Here is a 26,255-nt window from a genome sequence, read left to right as displayed (position 1 = left end):
ACCTGATGGGTTCACTGGAGACTTTTACAAAACCTTTTGTGAGGCATTAGCTCCTCAACTGAATGCTTTATTTAACGACATGCTGTCGGGTGGTATTGTCCCCTCCTTGTGGAAAACCTCTAGAATTGTATTAATCTCCAAATCTAATGCATACCCCTAATGTATTATTGAATGCTGGTACAAAAATACTATCATCTGTAATAGTCCAGTGACTCAGTGTGCTTATTTCCAATTATATAGCTCTAGGACAATCTGGCTTTATTCCTCAAGGGAATATTCCTGCTGTTGTTAGAAGGGTTCTCAATATAATTCACAATGCATACAAATTTTGCCCTTCCGCAACTTTTATTTCACTAGATGCCTTCAAGGTATTTGATTGTATTGAATGGAGCTATCGCAAGAGACTCATAAAACATGTTGTTTGGGAATAGATGTTTACACTTAATTGAACAAATTTATTTGAATCCCCAGTTTACATTACCATTAATGGAATTGATTCAGCTCATTTCCTAATGAAATGAAGGACCAAACAAGCCTGTTCACTATTGCCTTTTCTATTTGCAACTATGGATCTAATATTCTTCACTGAAATTAAAGTTATCCAAATCCAAGGAACTGAGCAATCTGCTATTAATGATAGGTAAAGGTAAAGGTACCCCTGCCCGTACGGGCCAGTCTTGACAGACTCTGGGGTTGTGCGCCCATCTCACTTAAGAGGCCAGGGGCCAGCGCTGTCCGGAGACACTTCCGGGTCACGTGGCCAGCGTGACATCGCTGCTCTGGCGAGCCAGAGCCGCACACGGAAACGCCGTTTACCTTCCCGCTGGTAAGCGGTCCCTATTTATCTACTTGCACCTGGAGGTGCTTTCGAACTGCTAGGTTGGCAGGCGCTGGGACCGAGCAGCGGGAGCGCACCCCGCCGCAGGGATTCGAACCGCCGACCTTTCGATCGGCTATTAATGATATGTGACACTAAAAAAAGCTCCTCTGTCTTTACAGCAGGCTCTTAGTACATTGGCTGATGTTGCTGGGTTAAAAAACAATTACAACCAATTGATCATACTGCCTATTATTTCCAAGATTTCAGAAAGCAACTAGTTATGCTCTAACACTGGCTTTAAATTGCTGTATGGTGGGTATAGATGTCTTGGTGTAGTTATAACCTTGGCATTATGCCAAAGAAACTATAGGGACCACCACAAAAAGACCACAGAAAAACTTCACTCTTGGAAGTGTTTAAATTTAAGCTGGTTAGGCTGAATTGCAGCAGTGAACATGCACATTCTTCCTAACTTTCTACTGTATTTATTTATTTTTCTCAGATCCTGCCCATACCTGTCCCTCATTCTCAATTGACTTGATGGCAACACTTGATTAATAATTTTATTTCAGGAGGTAAAAGTAGCAGGAAGAACTGTCTGACCATGTATTGACTAAGAACTAAGGGAGGTACTGGTACCCCAAAACTTAAGTTGTATTATGAGGCTTTCCAGTTAAAATAGTTGACGCTTGTGATTAATAATTCAGCTTTGAGATGGCACTGGACTCCACTCTGTTTATCAAAAATTAGAAAATGCCATGCTAATCCGTGCTGGAGAGACTGTGATTCCACTGGAACGCTACTCTATATGTGGGAAATTGCTGTATCATTCAGAAGTTTTGATCTTTGGTTTTTTTATTTTATTTCAAGGATCACAACTCAAGTGCTAACCCCAGACTCAGCTCTGGTGGTCTTCTCCTTGGAAGGGGGCAACAATTTCTCCATTGCTGATAAATCCTTAGTATTCACATTCCTTAGTATTCACAGTTGTGACTTATTGGAAATCTAACCACCCCTGCTCTCAGGAGGAGTGGCTTAGAAAGATTTGGAACACCTAATGCAGTGAAGGAGCGCCCTTAGAGGCAAGTCAAAAATAGACCGTTTTCATCTGATATGACATAAATTCCTTTCCTTTGTTAACTCAAATGCAGAACCCACCAGACCTCCAATTTCCCACATTACTATGTGGAGATGTTCTGTAGAAGATTAGCCTTCTTTCTTATTCTTCTCCCTGTACATTCTATTTATGATCTCTATGTAAGGCTGCACTGCCTATTTTTGTTATGTCCTGATTTTTCCCTCCCCTTTTCTTGAAGTATTATGTGTTATGTTTCATTATTGTCTCCTTTGTTGTGAAAATCACCTATGTAACACATGCTTCTTCTCTCATAACAAAATATCAATAAAGATTTCTTTTTAAAAACAAACAAACAAACAAACAAAAAGACAAAAAGCTAGGGTAAAAAGGTATATAGTCAGCATTTGCCAAAAGCTGTATACAGTGGTACCTCAGGTTAAGTACTTAATTCGTTCTGGAGGTCCGTTCTTAACCTGAAACTGTTCTTAACCTGAAGCACCACTTTAGCTAATGGGGCCTCCTGCTGCTGCCACGCCGCCGGAACACAATTTCTGTTCTCATCCTGAAGCAAAGTTCTTAACCTGAGGTACTATTTCTGGGTTAGTGGAGTCTGTAACCTGAAGCGTATGTAACCCGAGGTACCACTGTAATGCACCTTTGTGGGGAGTGTTCCCCAATTTAGGGGCTGCCACAGGAAATGTGCTCTTCAGTGCCTCTGAGGGTGCTGGAATGACCCCTCGGCTGATATTAACACCCATGAGGGTCTGTAGGAAAGAAGGCACTCTTTCAAGTATTCTGAGTTGTTTAGGACTTTAAATAGGGTAACCACGTTTAATTGAATCCGGGAACTGACTGGTAGCCAATGCAGCTGTTAAAAAATAAAAAAAGAGCTTATGTGAGATATAAAAGGAATCCTAACCAGTAATCTAGCTGCTGCATTTTGACCCAGTAAAGGTTTCCATCTTCATGGGCAACTCCACATAGAACGCATTGCAATAGTCCAATCTGGAAGTTACCAGAGCATGGAGTACAGTCAGTGGCGGAGCTTCATGCTCCGGCACCGGGGGGCTGGGGAGAGCAGGCGGGGGCAGGGCTGGTGTGCGTCCTGGGGCATGGCGCCCAGTGCAGGCGGGGGGGCGGGGCAGCTGCGATGGCACCCCACCGAGATCGTGCTGCCGGGGGCGGTGTGCTCCCCCCGCATGCCTCTTCCTCCGCCAGTGAGTACAGTGACCAAGTAAATGCCATTCAAAAGGGACTGTGGCTGCTGATCCAGCTGGAAAAAGGCCACTAAAGTCACCTGACTCTCCAGTGACATCCAGGAGCCCACCCAAGCTATGGACCTGCTCTTTCCAGGGGAATGCGAATCCATCCAGGTTAGGCTGTCTTCCCACCAGCTGGACCAGCTTCCTCCAACCACTAGCCTAACAACACCTCAACCATCTTTACTGATTCCGATGGAATGGGCGTCTGCATACTGATGGCACTTCACGTCTCCGACTGACAGCTCCCAGAGGTTTCAGACAGCCTGCTCCCTGTGGGATAGCTGTTGAGCAAAGGGATTGATCCTGTAGGGTATGGATGCTGCTTCACAAGCAGCTTCCCTGCAGGTAAAGGAGCACCATGGAGAATTTAAATGAACCATTGGTAAGTATCAATGGGACGCGAGTGGCGCTGTGGTCTAAACCACTGAACCTCTTGGGCTTGCCGATCGGAAGCTCGGCAGTTCAAATCCCTGTGACGGGGTGAGCTCCCATTGCTCTGTCCCAGCTCCTACTAACCTAGAAGTTCAAAAGCACACCAGCGCAAGTAGATAAATAGGTACTGCTGTGGTGGGAAGGTAAACAGCATTTCCATTTGCTCTGGTTTCCATCACGGTGTTCCATTGTGCCAGAAGCAGTTTAGTCATGTTGGCCACATGACCCAGAAAGCTGTCTATGGACAAATGCTGGCTCCCTCAGCCTGGAAAGAGAGATGAGCACCATAACCCCATAATTGCCTTTGACTGGACTTAACCGTCCAAGGGTCCTTTACCTTTACCTTTTTTTACCTATCAATGGCTACTAGCAGAATGTAGAGCAGTATGGTTCTGAATACCAGTTGTTCAAAGGGGAGAGAGTGCAGCAGCTAGACTGGTGATTGGGAGTGGCTGCCGAGACCACATAACACCAGTCCTGAAAGACCTACATTGGCTCCCAGTATGATTCCGAGCACAATTCAAAGTGTTGTGCTGACCTTTAAAGCCCTAAATGGCCTCAGCCCAGTATACCTGCCCAGTATACTGAGGTCGAGCTCTGAGGCCTTCTGGCGGTTCCCTCACTGTGAGAAGTGAGGTTACAGGGAACCAGGCAGAGGGCCTTCTCAGTGGTGGCTCCCTCCCTGTGGAACGCCCTCCCCTCCCATCAGATGTCAAGGAAATAAAGAACTATGTGACTTTTAGAAGACATCTGAAGGCTGTTTAGGGAAATTTTTAATGTCTGATGTTTTATTCTGTTTAATATTCCATTGGGAGCCACCCAGAGTAGCTGGGGAAACCCAGCCAGATGGGTGAGTAAATAATAATAATAATAATAACAACTGTAGCATTCAAGTCCTGCCTGTAGACTTCCTGGAGGCATCTGGCCGGCCATAGCAGGTTTCTGGATTAGAGGAGTCTTTGGCCTGATCCAGCAATTTTTTCTTATGCTTGTGGTACCTGAGTGTAGCACTGCACTGTTGCACGAGTGCTTGCAACTGATTCCTGTACTCTTTTCACTTCACAACAGTCATTGACTGTTAGCATGAACTAATAACAGCCTGATAACGTTTCAAAAAATGTGGACTGTATGGTTCTTTAAAGGAAACATGCTTCCTTTAAAAAACATTGCTTTAAATATATTGTTTAATATGCTTCCTTTAACAACAACCTTTACACCTCAAATCCTGTTATGAAATCCAATTTCTTTCCCTCCATTCATATAATTGGTTGTTTCCAGGAGTTCTGCAACTGAAGGCAAAGAAGCACAAGTGATGCTTCACACATTAGAAAGAAAATTGGATTTTTTTCCTGTTTCTTTTGACTGTCCAATACGACAGAATACCAAAATAATAAATAAATAGAATAGTGTCTGTGGCTCTTTAACAGAGCACTTCAAAAAAAGAAAAGAAATGGTTCGGAGGCAGGCCCCCTCCTCTTTCTCATTTTCTGTGAAGTGTGGAAATTCAGAGCAGGATTCAGAGCAGGGAGAGAGAGAGAGAGAGAGAGAGAGAGAGAGAGAGAGGAGTTGCCACGTATACTTTCCAGGTGTAGATTCATAAGGGAGCATCCATTGCACATACCTCTTTGGGTGCTCCATTAGCAGTCCTAAAAGAGTAGAGTGGTCCTTGTCTGTCTGTGCATTTGTCGCTTTTTTCCCTTTTCCTTTTTACATAGACATCTCGAGTTAAAACTGTGTCGCCAAAAGAGGTTCTATTGCCTTTCCCGAGAAAAGCAGATCTGTGGATCAATGGACACTTTGTGTATCTTTCTCATTAATAGGCTGTTTGTGATTTGGCAGCTTGGTAGCTTTGAGATGATCAGCCTCTTCTCTTGGAGGGCTTAGGGGAGACTGGAGCGGCGAAGCTTTTGCGGGCAGCGATCTGCAGCATGTTTGCGGAGTGAAGTGTGATGTGCTGGGTTTTCTCTGACTGCCCAAAGTTGGAGCGGAGCTTATGTCGTCAACTCAGATTGGACATGCACAGCTCTGAAGTCCCTGCAAAAAAGCTGAAGGTAAGTCCCATATATCATATTGAATACAGGGACAGGAGGGAGGAATGGACAGGGGTATCTGATAGATAAATATCTGCATGTATTATCAACAAACAACCCTCTATTCTTCTGCAGTGATAGAATTGCCTTCATCTGACTAGGGCTGATCAATGAATGCCAATGGCTGTGGCTACCAGCAGGATAGCATAAAACAGTATGAAAGGGCTTTAACTCTAAATATTTGGACACAATCCCTTTCCTTGAACCCTCAGCATGACTCTTTGGGGTTGTCTCCTATGAAGAATGTCTTAAGCTGGGAGAGTTCACTCTGTCCAATCTTTACTCCCAATTCAATCCTCTCTCGTCACATAAGACTTTTAAAAAGAAAGTAATAGAACTAAGGAATACCAGCTGTCTACACACATATTTTGTTTTGTCCTGCTGTGTTGTCGACTCAAGCAGATTTTTGAAATTGACTATTGTCTGGAGGGGGAGACCTAGCCTAATTTGTCTCCAGTCTTAGATTCACTTTTGCTGGAAAGAGAATAGTCTAACGCATCATGTTACCCTTGTCTTCTGAGGCAGTCTTTCCAGCAGATAGAAAAGTCCTTCTTCCACACCTATCAGTGCCTGGTTGTTGTTTTTATACAAATCCCCACACAATGAAACAAATGAACATACCTGTATCATAGCTCTGTGTGTGTATTTGTGTTTGCTGAGGCTGGTGGTCAACAAGCTGTTTGGAGCGAAGGACTGTCATGTGTGAAATATCACCACACAAGGGACCTGCATCTTATACTCCATTCACTATGATTAACTTTTCCTAGGGAGACAAGGGGGGAAATGTGCTGACCAGTAGCTGATGGGCAGAAGCAGCCGAGTGAAGATGGAGAACACTACAGACAATGGACAGAATCAAACAGAGTTCTTGCCGATCCGGGAGGTGGCTACCCTTGAATACCAAGTGGTCACCATCTTCTTGGTCCTCCTCATCTGCGGGTTAGGCATCGTAGGCAACATCATGGTGGTGCTCGTGGTACTCAGGACGAAGCATATGAGGACCCCTACAAATTGTTACCTGGTGAGCCTTGCTGTGGCGGACCTCATGGTGCTTGTGGCTGCCGGGCTTCCCAACATCACGGAGAGCATCTATGGATCCTGGGTCTATGGCTACATTGGATGTCTCTGCATCACTTACCTCCAATATCTTGGCATCAACGCTTCTTCTTGTTCTATAACCGCCTTCACCGTTGAGAGGTACATAGCTATCTGCCACCCAATCAAAGCCCAGTTTCTATGTACATTCTCAAGAGCCAAAAAGATAATTATTTTTGTCTGGGCTTTCACCTCCATCTACTGCATGCTCTGGTTTTTCTTATTAGATCTCAACATGGTAGCCTACAAAGATGCCACTGTAGTGTCCTGCGGGTACAAAGTGCCCAGGAGCTACTATTCTCCAATCTATATGATGGACTTTGGGATATTTTACGTCATGCCAATGATATTAGCAACTGTCCTCTATGGGTTGATTGCCAGGATATTGTTCCTAAATCCCATCTCGGCTGACCCAAAAGAAAACTCCAAGATGTGGAAGAATGATGTGGCTGCCCCAAACAAGACCAAAACAACCAACAAGGGTATCAACAGTGCTGTGGCTTCCAGAAGGCAGGTAGGTAAATGGCCTGCCAATGGCTTTTTTTTTTTTTTTTGAAATTGTAGTTGTAGCTGGGGTGGGTGGGTGTTCTGCTGCTTTTGGATGTAATGGAACCAACATGTTTAGGAGCATTGTACCTCTGAATACAAGGGACATGGGTGGCATTGTGGATTAAACCACAGAGCCTAGGAGTTGCCGATCAGAAGGTTGGCGGTTCGAATCACCATGACGGTGTGAGATCCCATTGCTTGGTCCCTGCTCCTGCCAACCTAGCAGTTCGAAAGCACATCAAAGTGCAAATAGATAAATAGGTACCACTCCGGTGGGAAGGTAAATGGTGTTTCCATGCGCTGCTCTGGTTCACCAGAAGCGGCTTAGTCATGCTGGCCACATGACCCGGAAGCAGTACACTGGCTCCCTCGGCCAGTAAAGCGAGATGAGCACCGCAACCCCATAGTCGGCCACGACTGGACCTAATGGTCAGGGGCCCCTTTACCTTTACCTCTGAATACAAGCAATGGAGCTGTGGCTTCACGTCTTGCTGGAGAGCTTCACAGCTCTTACTATTAGCATGATGGACTAGATTGACTATGGTCTGATATAATGAGAACATCTTAACTTTTCTATTAAAAGTCCCAATACCTGACCTAGGACATGCAAAGAGCCCTTCATCTGTCTGCAGTTGCAGTCAAAGATGGGTGTGGTGACATCACTGGGTGCTGTTGGCAGGAGCTACACCTGGGTAGGGTTGTTCTTTGTCTTATCACTTCTCTTTGAGCAGAAATGATATATATTGTTGTGTGCTATAAGATCCTAGGAGTTCCAGGTGCATACCCAGGGTTCGTGTTTCCTTTTGGGAGTGAGGCGCAGAGGAGACTCCAGTATCTTTATTATATATGGTTTATTACACACATATATAACCAAGAGTGTCTTGCTTCTTTCATAGCTGCAGCCTTGAATTCAAACAGTCCCCAGCCATGGCTCTGACTCTCTGCTGCTTGCTGACTTTTACATGCAACCTTTCACCCCCAGGTTACCTGTAAGCCAACTCTGAAACTCTCCTTTTAAACTCTGCTTTGCCTTCCAAACTAAACTCTGAGTTGAGGAAGGGACTCCTCCTATTTGTTGTCTGCCACAAAGTCCTCCCTCTCTGGTTACCCTAATGGTTCATTACCTTCCCATTGTCTTTCTTAATTGCTCATCTCCCAGGCGATTTCCTGATGCAGGAAACTGGTCTGGCTTAAATTTCAATACTTGCTATATCCAGTGTCTAGCATCCAGTTTTAACATGTCAAGCATTGTTTAAATTCTAACATTTACTGAATCCAGGAATTTAGGATGTCTAGCACCCACAAACTCATAACAGTATGGTGTGGATTGGCCTCAAAACAGCCATAATGGACTCCTGGATCAGATGTAGCTTCTTACTATGTGCTCAGACATGAACCCATATTTTCGCTGCAGAATATGGGAAACCCTTAAGAACCCAAGCAAATGTTAGTGCCAAAGCTCCTCAAGAAATCAAATCCAAAGGGATGGGAGTTCTATTGTTTGTTGTTCAACTGAGACGCCTAAGGAAAACTCACAAATAGGTGATAGATGTTCCCTTAATTTTATCCCATGATTTGGTAATCAGGATGATTGCTTCAGAACATGGAGTTTTTACTTTCTGGCAGTATTATAGCAAATGTAATATTGGGATTTGTAGGATAGGCTCTATCTAGTCCAGTGATGGCCAAACCTGGCCCTCCAGCTGATTTGCGACTACAACTCCCATCATCCCTAGCTAACAGGACCAGTGGTCAGGGATGATGGGAATTGTAGTCCCAAAACAGCTGGGGGGCCAAGTTAGTCCATCACTGATCTAATCTAGGGGTCATCATGCCATCATCATAGTTTAACCGTTTTATACAGTGTCCATTATAAACTAGACACTGTACAATAGCAAGTGCAATGCATCCTTGCCAGCACATTCTAATTATGATACAATACTTATGGAAGTGAAAAGAAGCTGGCAAGGAAAATAGTTAGTTTTGCCAAGCATTGGGCGATGGAAAAAAAAAATGCAAAAGAAACATTTGGTGCTTGATCTCAGCAGGCTATAATGAGACTTCCAGTTATGGTTCCTCTTCTATATTTAGTGTAAAATTAACTAGAGGTTTGTTTGTTTGTTGCCAAATTTATGGCCTTGCTTTGAGGTTCTCCTTGCTGTCTTTTGTATGCACTCATGCACGATCTCATGTTACCATATGAACAGAAGCCACACATTCTCATCACCAGCAGCAACTAACCGTTCCTAAATGCCTGAGGAGATAGATTCCAGCTTACAGCTGGAATGTCAATAAGTTGATACCATGCACACTTTAAAAAAAACACATTTTAAAGTCAGGGAGCCACCACAGAGAAGACTCTGTCTCCATTCCCACCACAGGGGAAGATCCAATGTCCTTCCCCTGGTGATGGAAGGCTTTGCTGAGGACATGGACAGGATCACACAGGGAGAAGGGTTCCTTCGTATACCTGATCCCTAAGTTGTTTGAGGCTTTGGGAGCCAGTGTGGTGTAGTGGTTAAGAGCAGTAGACTCATAATCTGGTGAACCAGGATCGCTTCTCCGCTCCTCCACATGCAGCTGCTGGGTGACCTTGGGCTAGTCACCCTTCTCTGAAGTCTCTCAGCCTCACTCACCTTACAGAGTGTTTGTTGTGGGTGAGGGAGGGAAAGGAGATGGTTAGCCACTTTGAGACTCCTTAGGGTAATGATAAAGTGGGATATCAGATCCAAACTCTTCTTCTTCTCTTCTTCTTCTTTGTAAGTCAAAGGTCAACAGTCAGTGTGGATCCTTCAGGAGCAATGTTATTTGATCCTTGACAGCTATCTCTGTTGGTTCCCTAGCAGCTGCATTTTTGAAAGATCTCAGGGAGGTTTATATTAAGTGGGTTATATATACTTTTAAATAAGGTGGCACCCATTTTGAGGGTGAAAGGACCCGCAGGCCGGGGATTTATCTCTGTCCTGGGTGTGGAGCCAAGCACTGCTATTGGTTGGTTGTTCCTGTGCCCAGGGCAATGCCCCCAAATTCTGTTGCCATTGGCTGATTTGGCGGCAGGAGGACGATCTGGCCTGCAATAAGCCAGTTCACAGTGGAGGCCTAGGACCCGCCCACAAAGCCACCTGCTTGAGATGATTCTAAATAAGGTGGCACCCATTTTAGGCGTATCCAATTGATGTTCAGCCGCTAACATGTGGGTCCTTTTGGACCTGGAAGAGGAAGGAATGGGGGTGGAACAGAAAGGACGCAAATGGGAGCAGGGTGGGGAGGGCTTATGTGTGCTCCACTGATGTGCACTTTGATCCAGAATGCAACCTCCATGGAAACGGGGAGTTGCTTGTACATAAAAATAAAAGGACAGCTTCATTACAGTAAGTAACTATGTAAGCAGTTCCCAGAGCAGGGGGCCAGGGGTCATTGTGCCTAGGCTACCTTTGTCTAGCAATAGCTATAGCTGGCATAGCAATCCAAACTGCAAAGGGATTCCATGCCTCTGAGGACACCTGGGGCTCCAATGACAGAGGTACTCTCAGACTACATGCCTGCTATTTCAGGGCATGTACAACCCCCACCACCCGCCCCAACCTGGAACAGGTTGCCCTCCCAATTCCCAGCCCCAAGCTCCATTCACCCTTGGGACCTCCAACTTGTTAGCATCCACTCAGTTTATTGGCCTTCATCCAGTTAACCGGTAGAGGATTGTGCTGTAAATGTGTGGCTTTAGGCACCTTCTTGAGACCTAGACCTACTAATTAGGGCTGTTGTAAATATAGCATTGGTTCCTTGGGATGAAATGTGATAGAGAAACAGTTCATCCGTTCGTTCTCTCTCTCTCTCGCTCTCTCCATCCCTAAAATATGCTTGTTTATAAACAATATTGGCAGAATAATGTGCTGCAGGTGTGACGAGCTTCTGGGTTCAAGTCCTCCGAGATGCAAGGTGGTCCTGATGCTGACTGCATTTGTAAGACTGGGATTTGTTTTTCATTGTATCATCACAATCACTTCATTCCTCCCACATGAATGCCTGAGGTTGTTGCTGTTGTTGTTTTACAACAGCAGCAACAACATTCTTTCCAGGTGCCCTTTCTTTATTATCAGGCTCCATGCTGACAGAAAGAGAGGTGTTAACAAGGAGCATCCTTTCAATGCAGTCTTTGAAATCAGCGGCATCCTTTACAAAACGTATACGTTTGTGTTGCCGGAAAGAAGTCTTCACTGAAGCCTCATCACAACACTTATCAATTTCCAACGCTCAAATAGATTGTGTCTTATGTATATCATAAACTGGCTCTTCTTCTAGTCAAATTCTGTAGAGATATGGAATACTTAACTTGGGGTGCTTTGAGATTTAGAATGTTCTTCAGATATGTGAACACAGATCCGCTCTAGATGATTTTTTTTGGGGGGGGGGGTGAATGTCAGCATTCACCGGTGCACCTGAGTCAACTCAATTAATTTTTTTAATTAACAAAATTTGCCTGGAACGGGTAGCACTCCCATGTGCTGAATTTCATCATTCACCTTTTAAAGAAGAGGACTGTTATTAACTGTTTTATTATTTGTCTGCCAGTATGCTTTTTATTGTGCTTTTTATTATTATGATGGATGTTCTGTGATGTGTTTTTAACGTTGTACACCGCCCTGGGATCTTTTGATAAAAAGTGGTATATAAATAAAATAAATAAATAAAATATATATCCAGGGGTGGGTGGCTATCCTTTGCCCAAGACCAGAGCTCTGTGAACCAAGTCTCTAGGATGCACATTTACTACTAGTCTGACAAATTGGAGCTAAGATGAGAGCTGTTGCTTCAGCAATGAAGGGGTCCCAAGCTATTTGGGGGTGTTGCCTGCTAGGTCTGTTAGCCCCCTTTTCAGGCAGGCAGCTTGGCGGGCCTCCCTGGCAAATGGGCCTATCGCAGGCCGGATCGTATTCCTGTTGCCAAATGGACCAGTGGCAGCAGGAGTAAGGGGATGTTCCCCTGGACATGGGACCAACCAACCAATTGCGGCCCTTGGCACTGTGCCCAGGAGAAGTTTAAATGCCCGACAGGTGAGGCCTTTCGGCGTTTTCTCTCACCACACTGGTTCTGCCTCCCTCCCTCAGATTAGGGTTTTCATGTGCACTTTGACCTTGCTATGGGCAATGTCGGTCTCCTAACCTAACTTGGCTAATTGGCGGCGCCATTTGGGGTTTTGCCTACCTCATAGCAATTGTCACAACTTTGTTAGGCAGATAGGTATTGGGTAAGCTTAGTCTTGGTTGGAGGGGAGGTTGTAGCCTCCACCTGCCCCTCCATGGGGAAGGGTATCCTGTTAAAAGCATCCAGCATCCAGGAGGAGTGGCTTCTGCCCAGACAGAGGCTAGGGCGATACCACTCCTCCAACAGGAACTGCTTGGGATTTGACGTGGGCCACAGGGCGCCCCCCCCCATCGGCTTCACCCGTAGAAACTCTCCCAGTGAACTGGCAGGAGTGACATGCACAGTTGCTATGCCTATGGCCAAACCTCACATCTGTAACCAATAAAGTTGTGCCCTTATTTGATTCCCAATCCAATATCTTGTGTAGTGTCATCTTGGGGAACAGGGTGGTCATGGGGCCTCGATACACAACACCAACACCTTGAGTTGGGCATGGTAGCTCATTGGCAGCCAGTGCAGAACTTTCAGGACCAGTGTCCCATGGTCCCATCAGGCTGCCCCATCTACCAACCTAACAACTGTATTTAGCACTATCTGTAGTCTCCAGATCATCCCCAAGGATTGTTATCCAGTGGGCGCTCGGGTTGTGAACGTGATCCGTGCGGGAAGCACGTTCGCAACCCGCAGCATCCCCAACCCACAATGTCGCGTCTGCACATGTGCGGGTCGTGATTCGGTGCTTCTGTGCATGCGCAAAGCATGATTTAGCACTTCTGCACATGCGCAAGCGCCAAACCCGGAAGTAACCCGTTCCGGTACTTCTGGGTTTGGCGCGGTGTGCAACCCGAAATCGCGCAAACCGAAGCATCTGTAACCCGAGGTATGACTGTATATCTTTAAGCACAAGGCAGAAACATTGCCTTTGGCCTTTTAAACTGGGGAGGGAGGTGCTTTTGCTAGTTATGGGAGCAGAAAGGAGGTAAGACCGCTACCTTTGGGCATCAGTAACTGTTTCCCTCTCAAGGCTAATTTTGGATAGGAGGCAATTGTCATCACGATCACAATGCAGGAGGAAAGCCCTGCCTCCCCAACAGCTGTGGGTAGAAATATAAATTGGCATTTGATATAACATGTCATTTGGCTCTTAGGCTGCAGTACTGAGACACATACCTGAGTGTTGGAGTCCTTGAGCTCAGCGGTACTTACACTGTAACACTGTAACATTCTGAGTTGGATTCAAATAAATTGTTGTACTAGCAAACATGCAGTGAGACTCCCGCACCACACCACACTGCACTGCCGGAGGGTCAAGAGAACACCCCAAAAAGTGTGCAGGGAAATAAGAGGGAAGTTTGTTGCATCACACAGGTAGAAGTGCTTGCACTGACAGAATGATCGCCTTAGTTGCTATGTTGAATTCCACCCGCTGTGTTCTTGTCATGTCCCAGAGAAGAAAGGATGGAATGTATTACCAAAGCAATGTTTTGCATATACAAGGTCTAAGGTGCAGATATTTGCATCTCTAACTAAAGTAGCAGGGGGTGGTGGAATCCCAGCCACTATTACTCAGAGCAGATGAAACTGCATTTAGTGAATGGATGGTCTAATCCAGTGAAAGGTGGCTTCATAGCTTCATATTTTCTTTATTTATAACTGGGGCAGCAGAATGTCAAACACAGACATCTGGTCCCATGTATGAATCTTAATCTGATTAATAACTACATGTAATTTTTGTTAGGATGTTTTGTTTTTCTGTTTTAAACATAGAACAGTGTCCATTGTGTGCGGCATGTGCCACAGCAGAGATCATTCAGTTTGCAACTAAAAGGTGAATTCTGTTATTATAAAGTCAACGAGCCAAGGGGGTGGGTGGAGTGTTGCTTAGCAACCAGGCAGAACAACCTGAACAAGGGATCAAGTTCTCTGATTGGCTGTGTAGTTCAGAAGGAACTTCATATAGGGCTTGAACTAGGAAAGGCAAAACCTCTCCATTCCTTTCTCCTCAAATTATACACTGGTTTTGTTCAGCTTGCTCAGTGAAGTGTTATCAGAACTTAGCTCATGTTAGCAACATGACCTTAATAACATATTGTTCTGGCGGTGGTTTCTGCCTGTACGCAATGGCCAGGCAGTGGTCTGCTTTGACAATTCCCTTTGGGCTACTGTGTTTGTGCTGCGCTTATCCAAGCAAGTGTCAAACTCTTCAGTGCAATCGCACTGCTAATGCCATCTCTGCTGTGGCCCTGAGAATTTTCTCAAACCAGCCAAGCACTTGCGATTTTGTTCTAGTGTATGCTGCAAGCAGATTGTTCAGCCTAACAATACACTCTCCCCCAAATTGTTCTCAGCTTTTAAAGAACTGAACCGTATTATCCTACCTTACCCAGCTATAACCCTCCAGGCAGGCTATTTATCGGCTGCTTTTCTATTAAATTTTGAATTTCCACCGTCTTTCTGCTGATAAGTGTTTTTACCTGCCACAGTGATGATATTTTAAAGATGTGATGGTGTGTTTTAAATTAGGCACTCAATATTATATGGTTTGTAAAATGTTGTTATAAATTGTGCTTTAATGTGTTGGAAGTTGCCTTGAAAGGGTGTTGTTGTCCTCCTTCTCCTCCTCCTCCTCCTCCTCCTCCTCCTCCTCCTCCTCCTCCTCCTCCTCCTTCTTCTTCCAGACTATTATTAGGCCTTCCATTCAGACTACCATCTCCCTTCTATTACTCCACTCCTTTGATCAGGATTTTAAAATATTTTCAAGACAGAGAGAGAGAGAGAGAACTGTAGGAATGATCTGCTGAGTCACTCATCTTGACAACTACACAGGGCTTAGTATCCAGGGCGGGGAAGGAAGCACATAGCTAGGTGCAAAACACACCTGGTGAATTTTGAACACTGGGGGGGGGGCAGGCGGCGGAGGGCTGTTAGTACTACAGCCCTACTACAGGAGTCGGCAACGTGCAGCCCATGGGCCGGATGCGGCCCACGAAGACTGTTTTACCAGCCCACAAGCCGCCCCCGAACCAAGCTGTCCTCTCAGTGAGACGCCTGCAGGCTGCGCTAAAACAGCACAGTGTGGGGACTTGCCAAGTGGTGCCAGAAATTGCATCTGCGCATGTGCAGATACCGGAAATTGCATCTGCGCATGTCCAGACACCAAAAATCACTTATGTGTAGGTGTGATTTTCAGCATGTGGGCATGCGCAGATGCGATTTCCAGTATCTGCACATGCGCAAACGCGATTTCTAGCATCATGCTGCGCCAGTCCGGCCCACAGACGATCTCCGTGGGAGTGATTCAGCCCATGGCCGGTAAACCTTGCCGACCCCTTGTCCACTATTATGCTATGTATTATGTTTTTATTATCATATTTTGTAAAATATGTTCTTAATGTTGTACACTGCCCTGGAATCTTTGGATAAAGGGAGGTATACCAATCAATCAATCAATCAAACAAACAAACAAACAAACGCTCATGGCTTTCCCCAAAGAATTCTTGAAACTGTAGTTTACCCCTCACAGAGCTACAATTCCCAGCATCCTTAGCAAACTATGATTCCCATAAGCTATATGCTTTAAATGCATGGTGTGGATGGGGCCGAAGTCACCTTATGCCAGAAACCAGTTGCTTGGGGAGAAGAGCCAGGGTTTTAAATGGCTTGGTTGACAAGGATTGGTCCTTGGGAACAGCTGACTCAGACAGGCTTGTTCTGCAGTCTGGGAGGCAACTTTAAAGCACAGAACTTAGTCTACCAGGCTTATTTGGAGGAGGAGGTGGTGGCTAGAAGCAAGCTAGTGGTACCCCTAGTTTCAGGTCCTTCCTGGCTTATTACACCTGAGGAGCCATGTGGTTTTAACCACAGCTTCTGGCTTGGTTTCTCAGCATAGAGAGCAGCTCACAGACAGCATAGTTAACAAGCAGAGTCATGGAAAGTATTAGGGTCAAGCAAGCTTTCATCAGAAGTCTTGTCCAAATGCGGAGAACAAAAAAAGAACAGCTACTTTGGCCAAAGAAATGCAAAATGAGGATGAAAACAAAAATCAACCAACACATTACTAAAAATATTAAGATCTACAGTAGAAAAAAAGAAAAGAAAACAGTAGAAAAAAAGAATAGAAAAAGTAAACACTTTAGAAGCTTGAAATCAGCTAGCGCTGTGATTGGGACTTTGGGTGACAAGGGAGTAAAAGGTGTGCTAAAGAAGGAAAAAGAGATCACAGAGAAGCTGAATTAATTATTTTCATCTGTCTTCCCAGTGGACAAAGTAGGGCAAATCCCTGCACCTGAACTAACTTTCTTAGGCATGAAGTTCAAAGAAAACAGTGGTGACAAAAGATGAAGTTCTAGGCCTTACTGACAAATCAAAAACAAACACATCACTGAGTTCAGATTGCATCCACCTAAATGTGAAAATGCTGTCCTACAACAAGCATGTGAAACATTTCCCCAAGATCAGCCTCCCTATCAGAGGACAGGAAAGTGGCTAATGTGGTGCCAGTCTTTAAAAAGGGATCCAGGGGGATTTGAAAAATTACAGGTTGGTTAATTTAATGTCTGTTTCAGGAAAAGTTCTTTGGTGCATTATTAAAGGTAGAATTAGTAAGCAGATGGAAGAACAAATTGCGATGAAGCAAAACCAGTGTGGCTTCTTCACGGGCGAGTCCTGTCTAACTACCTTTTAGAGTTCTTTACAAGTGTCAGTAAGCATGAGGATAGGCTGTGATCCAGCAGACACTGTGTACTTCAAAAAAAGCCTTTGATAAACCCCTTCAAGACTCACATGGAATATGGAGAAGATCAGTAACAATTTAAAGGACAAGAAGTGGAAAGTAGGAATAAACAGACAGTTCTTACCTTGAAGGGATGCAAGGTGTGGAGGTCACCCAAGGTTTTGTGCTGAGACGTGTGCTTTTCAACTTGCTCATAATTCACCTATAGGTGCAAGATAGCCAGGTTTGCTGATGACACCAAACTGCTTAGGATGGGAAGAAGAAGAAGAAGAAGAAGAAGAAGAAGAAGAAGAAGAAGAAGAAGAAGAAGAAGAAGAGTAACAAGAAAAAGGTGGAGAGGAGTGATTGTGAGGAGCTCCAAAAAAAATCTCTTGAAACTGGGCAAATGAGCGTTTCTGATCATGAGTCCACCAATGAATGGAAAACACCCCCTTCCCCAATTTCACCCTTCTGACATTAGCAGGCAACAAATTGTTATTATTTTCCCAGATTAGACCTGTTCAGAAGCATGGCATTTAACATTTGTAACTGAAATAGGGTCGAGATCAATGAGACTATAATACAGCACCCTGGGTAAGCTGGCTGTTTGAAGCTTGGAAGATCAAAGTCTCATTTCCCTCATTCAGAACTCAAGAGGCCAAGTTCAATGCAAATTCCACGTTGGAGCATATTTCACTATGGCGTGATCATTCAGGGAAAGGTTGTGCAAGAAATTAAATGTGATAGTGGCAACATTTTTAGAAATAAAAATTCCGTTGGTTTGCTTCTAAAGGTTCTCTTGTATATTGTTACAGCCATATTGCATATTGTCATTTCTCTCTGTGAAATTAAGAAATAACTTTCTCCCTATACTTCTGTATAGATTGATATGTAAAGATTTAGTGGTCACTCTTATTGGAAGCCAGAGGGACTATAGCTGAATGGCAGATCACATGCTTTGTATGCAAAAGGTCCCAAATTCAGACCCTAGCATCTCCAGATAGGTCAGGTAAAAGTCACCCTGAGCATCATATGTCTCAGGACACACACACCCAGCTCAAGGAACAGTGGTGCCCTGCCTGTCCTGATCCCTTGCAGGCCAGGTCACATGTCACCTCAACTGGCGGAAATGACTGGCAGAATCCGGGACCAGGGAGAAGAGTTGGTGGAAGAAGATTGGAAGAAATTTAAAGACTACTTGCAGAAACATTGTAAAATTAATGAATGTTAAAATGATGTTGAATTGAAATGAAGGGGTCTTAGCAACAAGGTTAAAAAGAATATGTAAAAATGGATTGATAACAGGTGAAACCATAAAGCTATAATGTGTTAAGATATAGAATTAAGATAAAAACAAAGAGGGAAAGGATTTGCTGAATCAAATATATGAACTGGAATACAAAAAAGGGAGGTGTGAGGAGGTCAGAGAAACAAGTAAATGAATTATAAGGTATGAAAAGATTGATTTGTTTTTAATTGTTTTTCTTTTACTTTTTTCTTCTTTTTGTATTTTGTACTTTGTATTTTTTCTTTGTATTTTTGCATTTTTCTTTTTTTCTTGTTATTTACTCTGTAACTTTTTATGTTTTGTAAAATTTTAATAAATATCTTTTTTTAAAAAAAAAATAGACCTCTGATCTTAGCATTGTTGTCCTACAGCACTAAGATTGCAGATTATCCTCTGCCTGCTCTTTAATAGTAAACTGGCGGGATTTATCATATTCCTAGTCTTAGCACTGTGGTCCCACAGCACTAAGATGACAGATGAATGTCTGCCTGCTACCTTTTTAAAGAACAGAGGCTTATCCCCAAGCTTAGTGCTGTAGGACTACAGTGCTAAGATTAGAGGTAAACCTTTGCTTTGCTCCCAGCTTGAAATTTGTGAAAAATGGTCTGTGGAGGGTGGGCCAGTTCTGTTGCAGATATTAATATTGCATGACTTGAAGCAATAGGATGTATAAAAACTGACTTTGGAATAAAAATTCTCCAGACCCATAAATATGATTCAAAAGCTTTACTAACCAGAACTTTCTTCATAACAGATACAAAGACAAATAATGATACATCCAGATACTTCCATAAGGCATATACTTGTCAAAGCATAGGTTCATCTTCTTAGTAATATTAGATTACTCCAAACAGACCTGAAATCAAAAGTCTTTCTCTTCCTACAACCTCTATTTGGCTGGAAATGTTATCTCTCCTAGAAAGACCTCATTAGCACATCTTTCTCTCATGTGGCTGGAAACAAAATACCAAAGGCAGTTCCCTTCAAAATGGTGATTTGCAGCTAAATACCTTATTCATGTGATCTAAGGTCATGTGTTCTCGAAGCTACAAAACTGAGTCTGACCAAACTGCGGGAGGCAGTGGAAGACAGGAGTGCCTGGCGTGCTCTGGTCCATGGGGTCACGTAGAGTCGGACACGACTAAATGACTAAACAACAACAACAAATGTTAAACAGCACGTGAAAGAGCAAATCACATCAACAGTTAATTATTAACCCATCTAAGTACTTAGAGAGCTCTGCTTTGCTTTAGTATACCCTAATAGAATTTTCCTATGTTAAACCCTTAGCAATACACATACAGGCATTTTCCAGTGTGCAATTAAACAATTACATTTAACAAGTTCCAAATCCGCAGCCTAAAAGAGGGTTCTCAGTGCTACTCTAACAAGAAAATTATTTTTAGGAAAGGCTGTGCCTGCCACATCATACCGCTTGAAGCGATGAGACGTGATAACTATATAATGAGATGTCCTAATGAGGAACCACCCGCAATATTTCTAAACCTTCCTGGAATTTTCAAAATGACTATCATATCTGTGTGATCAACATATAGTAGCTGTATAGAAGAAATAATGCATTCAGGTCCACAAGCACATCTATAATGGCACTGCAATGGAATGGGAGTCAGAGGGAGTGTTTATTATCTCAACATGATGAGCCATTCAGCATCTTCAGCGTTTGCAGAAAGGTATGCAATTTGCGAAGGAAGAGATGTGCAGGGGTCCCAAGTATCATTCTGACTGAATACGCACAACACATTTCTCCCTTTGTGTTCTGAAATGGATAATACTCAATCTTTGGAACATGCCGGACACAACCCACTTTTAAGTCCCGTTGTTTTTATTTGGAGAAGTGTTTGGTTTTTGCCTGCTTTGCATCTTCTGCTATTAGCAAACATTTCTGACACAATCCTCCTAATTTTTACTCAAATGTATACAGGATTACCTTATTTTTCCATGTATTAGACAAGGGTGTTTTGACTCAAAAATCATGTCAAAAAACTGGGGTCATCCTTTACATGGGTGGGGGGGGAGCTGCGAGCTGGTTGGGGGGCGTGCAACTCCCTCCTATGCTGCTGCAGGAGGAGCGTGCTCTAGGAAGCTGTGAGCCACCAGTCAGCTGGTTGGCAGCCCACACTAGTGGCATGGGGGGAGCGGCTGCCCACTCTGCCAACCCCCAGCAACAGCCCTGCTGGGGTGATGGCGCGCGCGCAATTCCCCCTAAAAAAAGCTCATCAACATTGGGCCATCACCCCTCATTTTCTTTAAATTTAGTCCCCCAAAATAGGGGGTGTCTTATATATGGGGGTGTCTTATACACAGAAAAGTTTGGTAAATTCAAAAGGGCTTACTCCTAGAAAAGTATGTTTGGGGTTGCAGGTGTGCAGCACAATGTTATGCAGGTTTATCCAAATGCAAACCCCACTGTGTTTAATCATAGGTCCTAGTTGTGTAGAAGCTCTATACAGTCAGCAAAAACAAGACCTGGAGCTGACTGTGGCTCAGATCATCAGCTCCTTATAGCAAAATTCAAGCTTAAACTGAAGAAAGTAGGAAAAACCACTGGGCTGGTAAAATACAATCTAAACCAAATCCCTTATGAATACACAGGGGAAGTGAGGAACAGGTTTAAGGATTTAGATTTGGTGGACAGAGTGCCTGAAGAACTATGGGTGGTGGCTGTCCAACGAGGCCTTACAAATAGCGGGGGAGAGAAGGCAAGCAAAATGCGAGGGAGATAGTGAAAGATACAGGAAATTGAATGCAGATTTCCAAAGAATAGCAAGGAGAGACAAGAAGACCTTCTTAAACGAGCAATGCAAAGAAATAGAGGAAACAACAGAATGGGAAGAACCAGAGATCTGTTCAAGAAAATCGGAAATATGAAAGGAACATTTCGTACAAAGATTACCATAATAAAGGACAAAAGTGGTAAGGACCTAATAGAAGCAGAAGACATCAAGAAGAGGTGGCAAGAATACACAGAGGAATTATACCAGAAAGATATGGATGTCTCGTACACCCCAGGTAATGTGGTTGCTGACCTTGAGCCAGACATCCTGGAGAGTGAAGTCAAATGGGCCTTAGAAAGCACTGCAAATAACAAGGCCAGTGGAAGTGATGGTATTCCAGCTGAACTATTTAAAATTTTAAAAGATGATGCTGTTAAAGTGCCACACTCAATATGCCAGCAAGTTTGGAAAACTCAGCAGTGGCCAGAGGATTGGAGAAGATCAGTCTACATCCCAGTGCCAAAGAAGGGCAGTGCCAAAGAATGCTCCAACTACCGCACAATTTCACTCATTTCACATGCTAGCAAGGTTATGCTTAAAATTCTACAAGGAAGGCTCAAGCAGTATGTGGACCGAGAACTCCCAGAGGTGCAAGCTGGATTTAGAAGAGGCAGAGGAACCAGAGACCAAATTGCAAACATGCGCTGGATTATGAAGAAAGCTAGAGAGTTCCAGAAAGACATCTACTTCTGCTTCATTGACTATGCAAAAGCCTTTGACTGTGTCGACCACAGCAAACTATGGCAAGTTCTCAAAGAAATGGGAGTGCCTGATCACCTCATCTGTCTCCTGAGAAATCTCTATGTGGGACAAGAAGCTATAGTTAGAACTGGATATGGAACAACTGATTGGTTCAAAATTGGGAAAGGAGTATGACAAGGCTGTATATTGTCTCCCTGCTTATTTAACTTATATGCAGAATTCATCATGCGAAAGGCTGGGCTGGATGAATCCGAAGCCAGAATTAAGATTGCCGTAAGAAATATCAACAACCTCAGATATGCAGATGACACAACCTTGATGGCAGAAAGTGAGGAGGAATTAAAGAACCTCTTATTGAGGGTGAAAGAGGAGAGCACAAAATATGGTCTGAAGCTCAACATCAAAAAAACGAAGATCATAGCCACTGGTCCCATCACCTCCTGGCAAATAGAAGGGGAAGAAATGGAGGCAATAAGAGATTTTACTTTCTTGGGCTACATGATCACTGTAGATGGTGACAGCAGTCACAAAATTAAAAGACGCCTGCTTCTTGGGAGAAAAGCAATGACAAACCTAGACAGCATCTTAAAAAGTAGAGACATCACCTTGCCAACAAAGGTCTGTATAGTAAAAGCTATGGGTTTCCCAGGAGTGATGTATGGAAGTGAGAGCTGGACCATAAAGAAGGCTGATCGCCGAAGAATTGATGCTTTTGAATTATGGTGTTGGAGGAGATTCTTGAGAGTCCCATGGACTGCAAGAAGATCAAACCTCTCCATTCTTAAGGAAATCAGCCCTGAGTGCTCACTGGAAGGACAGATCGTGAAGCTGAGGCTCCAATACTTTGGCCACCTCATGAGAAGAGAAGACTCCCTGGAAAAGACCCTGATGTTGGGAAAGATGGAGGGCACAAGGAGAAGGGGATGACAGAGGATGAGATGGTTGGACAGTGTTCTCGAAGCTACCAGCATGTTTGACCAAACTGCAGGAGGCATGGAAGACAGGAGTGCCTGGCGTGCTCCATGGGGTCACGAAGAGTCGGACACGACTAAACGACTAAACATCATCATCATCATCATTATTATTATTATGGTCCATGGGGTCCATGGGGTCACGAAGAGTCGGACAGGACTAAACGACTAAACAACAACAAAATTTGTGTAGAGTGGGAAGACACCCCAAGGGTCATCTAGTCCAACCCCCTGCAATGCAGAAATTACATCCCTGACAGATGGTCATCCACCCTCTGTTTAAAATCCTCCAATGAAAGTTCAGTCCTACATGGGCAGTGGGAGTTAAGGTCAAATTGCATCCTATGTTAAATAATATGTGCCCTTCCGTTTGTGGAGGCATCTTTGATCTAGCAGAGGCTTCTACCAATGGGATTTTTTTTTGTCAATTTCCCCTGAAATTCCCTGCCGCTATGGAGCTGTCAATTTTTTTGTTAGATTGTTTTTATTAATTTTCCAATAAAAGACATCCAATTAACATATCAAATCATAATCCAATAAAAATAATAAAATAAAATAAAAAGGTCGAATTATCTTCCAAATTATAATTGTCAATTTTAGTCCTCTTGCTTGCTTATTTTTCCAATCCTAATTTCAGTTCTCCACATTTTGTAGCAATTGGCAACTTTATTTTAATTTAACTCATCATAAAGATTCACCAGCATTTAATGTGGATTTTTCCGGATGAACACATTTTTATTTACAGTTTTGATTAATATACACATATTTGAAAGCAGTTTTCCCTAATATATGCATTTTTGTGAACATTAGGTGAAGACCTGCGTTACAAAATTTGGATAAGTGTGAATTTTGCAGAACACATGTGTTTCACTTCACATATTGCTTTGGAATGTGCGGATTTGATAGGTTTTGCTTTAAATGCATGCTGAACAGAACTTCTCCTTCATTCCATATGCAGCTTCTGAAAATCTACTCCATAAGGTTGGAGGACTGCCTGAAACAGTTTGGAAAATGGGGCGGGGGCTGTAGGAGAAAGGGACTAGGCAAACATCACCTCTGATCTTCTTCCATCAGCAGAATCCTCCAGGAGATCAGTCTCTCACAAATGGAAGGAAATGATTGGATACAACCGATTGTGGTTTGATAGGTTTTGGGATTGCAAAAAAAGTAAGGATCCTATTTTCACCAATGTGGATGATTTCCTCTCCCCTCTTTTTAAAAGTGAAACCTTTTATTAAAACATGGGTTTGAAAGCCAAACAGATATAGCAGCTGTGATATGACAAGCCCTCTCATTTGCACACAAAAGCGTTGAATGAATGGAGTGGAACGTTTTTCATATTTAGAACAGCATCAGATGCTACTTTTAAATGTGCAGCCGTGGTGGGGAGAGACATCAATTAGCCCTCCACTCGCTCAGTTTAAAAAAACAGCTTGCTATCTTGTCTGTGTGACTTGTGACATGCTGCTATTCAGAAACAAAAGAATACTAAATAATTATTCCATGCAGAAATCTTAACTTGCATTTTTGGGGGACTGTGGCCAATACCTTTGCCAAGCCCCTCTCAGTTACAAAATCTGCCTTCATTTTCTGCTTAATATAGCAAATACTGAAATACAAGCAGCCGCTGAACCTTAACAAATGAATGAATCAAATCAGGTATTTGGTGAGACTAATTGAGGGTTGGTAATTCTGCTCAGTGTGGGGAATTCATTGTGGACCTCAAAGGTCATTTAAGGCCACAGAAGGCGACTGCCAGGACCCTATATCCCAACATCAGTACCTGAGTTGGCTGCAAATCACGTATCATATATACGTGCAATTTGCCTCATGTCAACTGCACAGTTTGAAAAGAGCACAGCTGTCCTTAAGTTCACCTGAACCTCCTGCAATAATGTTTCTCTACAAAATCCAAGCAGAAAAGAACTCTTTAGCATCAGAGGCAAGGAAGGTCTTATTCTCTCTCCCTCTCTTTCTCTTCAACAGGTACATCCGTAAACAAGTGGAACCTTAATAAATAAAAGGATTCTTTACTTTATTCTGTTTCTTCCTCAGCTTTTACCCTAAGGTCCCAGGCTGGCTTACAACAATCAAAACAGTTCCATGCATTCAACAATTAGAAACATTTCCATATATGAAATCAATGCAAACATTTAAAAATAATAAAATATAGACACAGTTCAAAATAGTTACAATACAGATGCAGACTGGAATAAAAGTGGAACGCTATGTTTTCCAAGCAGCTGGGTCTGACCCCCCCCCCCGAATACTACATTTCATTCCCCTTCCCCCAGACCCCATCCCCTGCAATAGGCCAGCGAGTGTTGCCCCATTCTCATTTGGCTGGTTTTGGGTGTTATGGGACCTTCGATCCCCCCATTTTTGTGCTTCTATAAGCATTGGGGTTCCCCACAGCATGCTGCAACAGTCCTTTTGCTTCTTAGTGGCTACATTTCCATTCACACCTGAATTCACTGCAAGAGGGAGTAATTGCATGGTATCAATAATGAACTTGGTGCTTCACAAAGTAACATAAGCCAAGAAGTCAAGTCCCTACCCTGCAGAACTTGCAATTTTATAGAAATATCATTCCCACAAAGCTCTGTTAATGATCCTTTCCTCATGCAACAAAACAGAAGGGTGGTTGTGTGAGATACAGGAATGTAAACACACACAGAAATTGGGCTCCAGCGGCGCGGCAGCAGCAGGAGGCCCCATTAGCTAAAGTGGTGCTTCAGGTTAAGAACAGTTTCAGGTTAGGTACGGACCTCCGGAATGAATTAAGTACTTAACCTGAGGTACCACTGTACTGGCAATCACTTCTGAGGGCTAGCATGCACATTCCCAGAATAGTATGGTAGATCCTATGTTTGGTGATTAATTTGGGGTGAGGAGAAGCCCAGAAGTGCAATTCCAAACAAGAGCAGCATTCTTAATATGGCAGAGTGTTTTCCTGCTGCAGAGTTGCTTTGCTAGTTAAGGAGGGCTCAGCCTTTTTCCTTAGCTGCTATAAAAGTACGAAATTCAAAGGAAGCAATATCCTAATGAGAATATTGTACACTTTGGAGTGTTTTCATGTTTTAAAAGTACAACACTTTTACCATAAAGAGGGTCGGGGGGGCAGGGAAAGAAAGGTCTATCTCATCCCTAAATTGAAATCTTAATAGGCTTCTTAATAAGGCCTATTCAATATGTTTTCCATACAAAAAGATCCCCCGATGATTGAATTTTCAAGTGCTGTTTAAGGAAGACTTGTTCAGAGGGAAGCATCTTGCCATTCCTGAGAGGACATTAATGAATGGTTGTAATAATGGATT

The 26,255-nt window shown here is 43.5% G+C and overlaps 1 protein-coding gene across 1 annotated transcript in view; it reads left to right on the top strand.

Annotated features, from left to right (window-relative positions):
- Positions 1-4,975: 4,975 nt before the first annotated feature.
- Positions 4,976-26,255, top strand: part of TRHR (thyrotropin releasing hormone receptor) — a 29,013-nt gene continuing 7,733 nt past the window's right edge. Inside the window, exons 1-2 of the mRNA XM_081918906.1 lie at positions 4,976-5,643; positions 6,450-7,291. Of these exons, the coding sequence (XP_081775032.1) occupies positions 6,485-7,291 (807 nt within the window). The 5' untranslated portion in view covers positions 4,976-5,643; positions 6,450-6,484. The remainder of the gene's footprint in view (positions 5,644-6,449; positions 7,292-26,255) is intronic.

The sequence above is a fragment of the Podarcis melisellensis genome (assembly GCF_964234715.1).
Source record: "Podarcis melisellensis genome assembly, chromosome: 7".
Taxonomy (NCBI): Eukaryota; Metazoa; Chordata; class Lepidosauria; order Squamata; family Lacertidae; genus Podarcis; species Podarcis melisellensis.
This window is presented reverse-complemented; position numbering and strand designations above follow the sequence as displayed.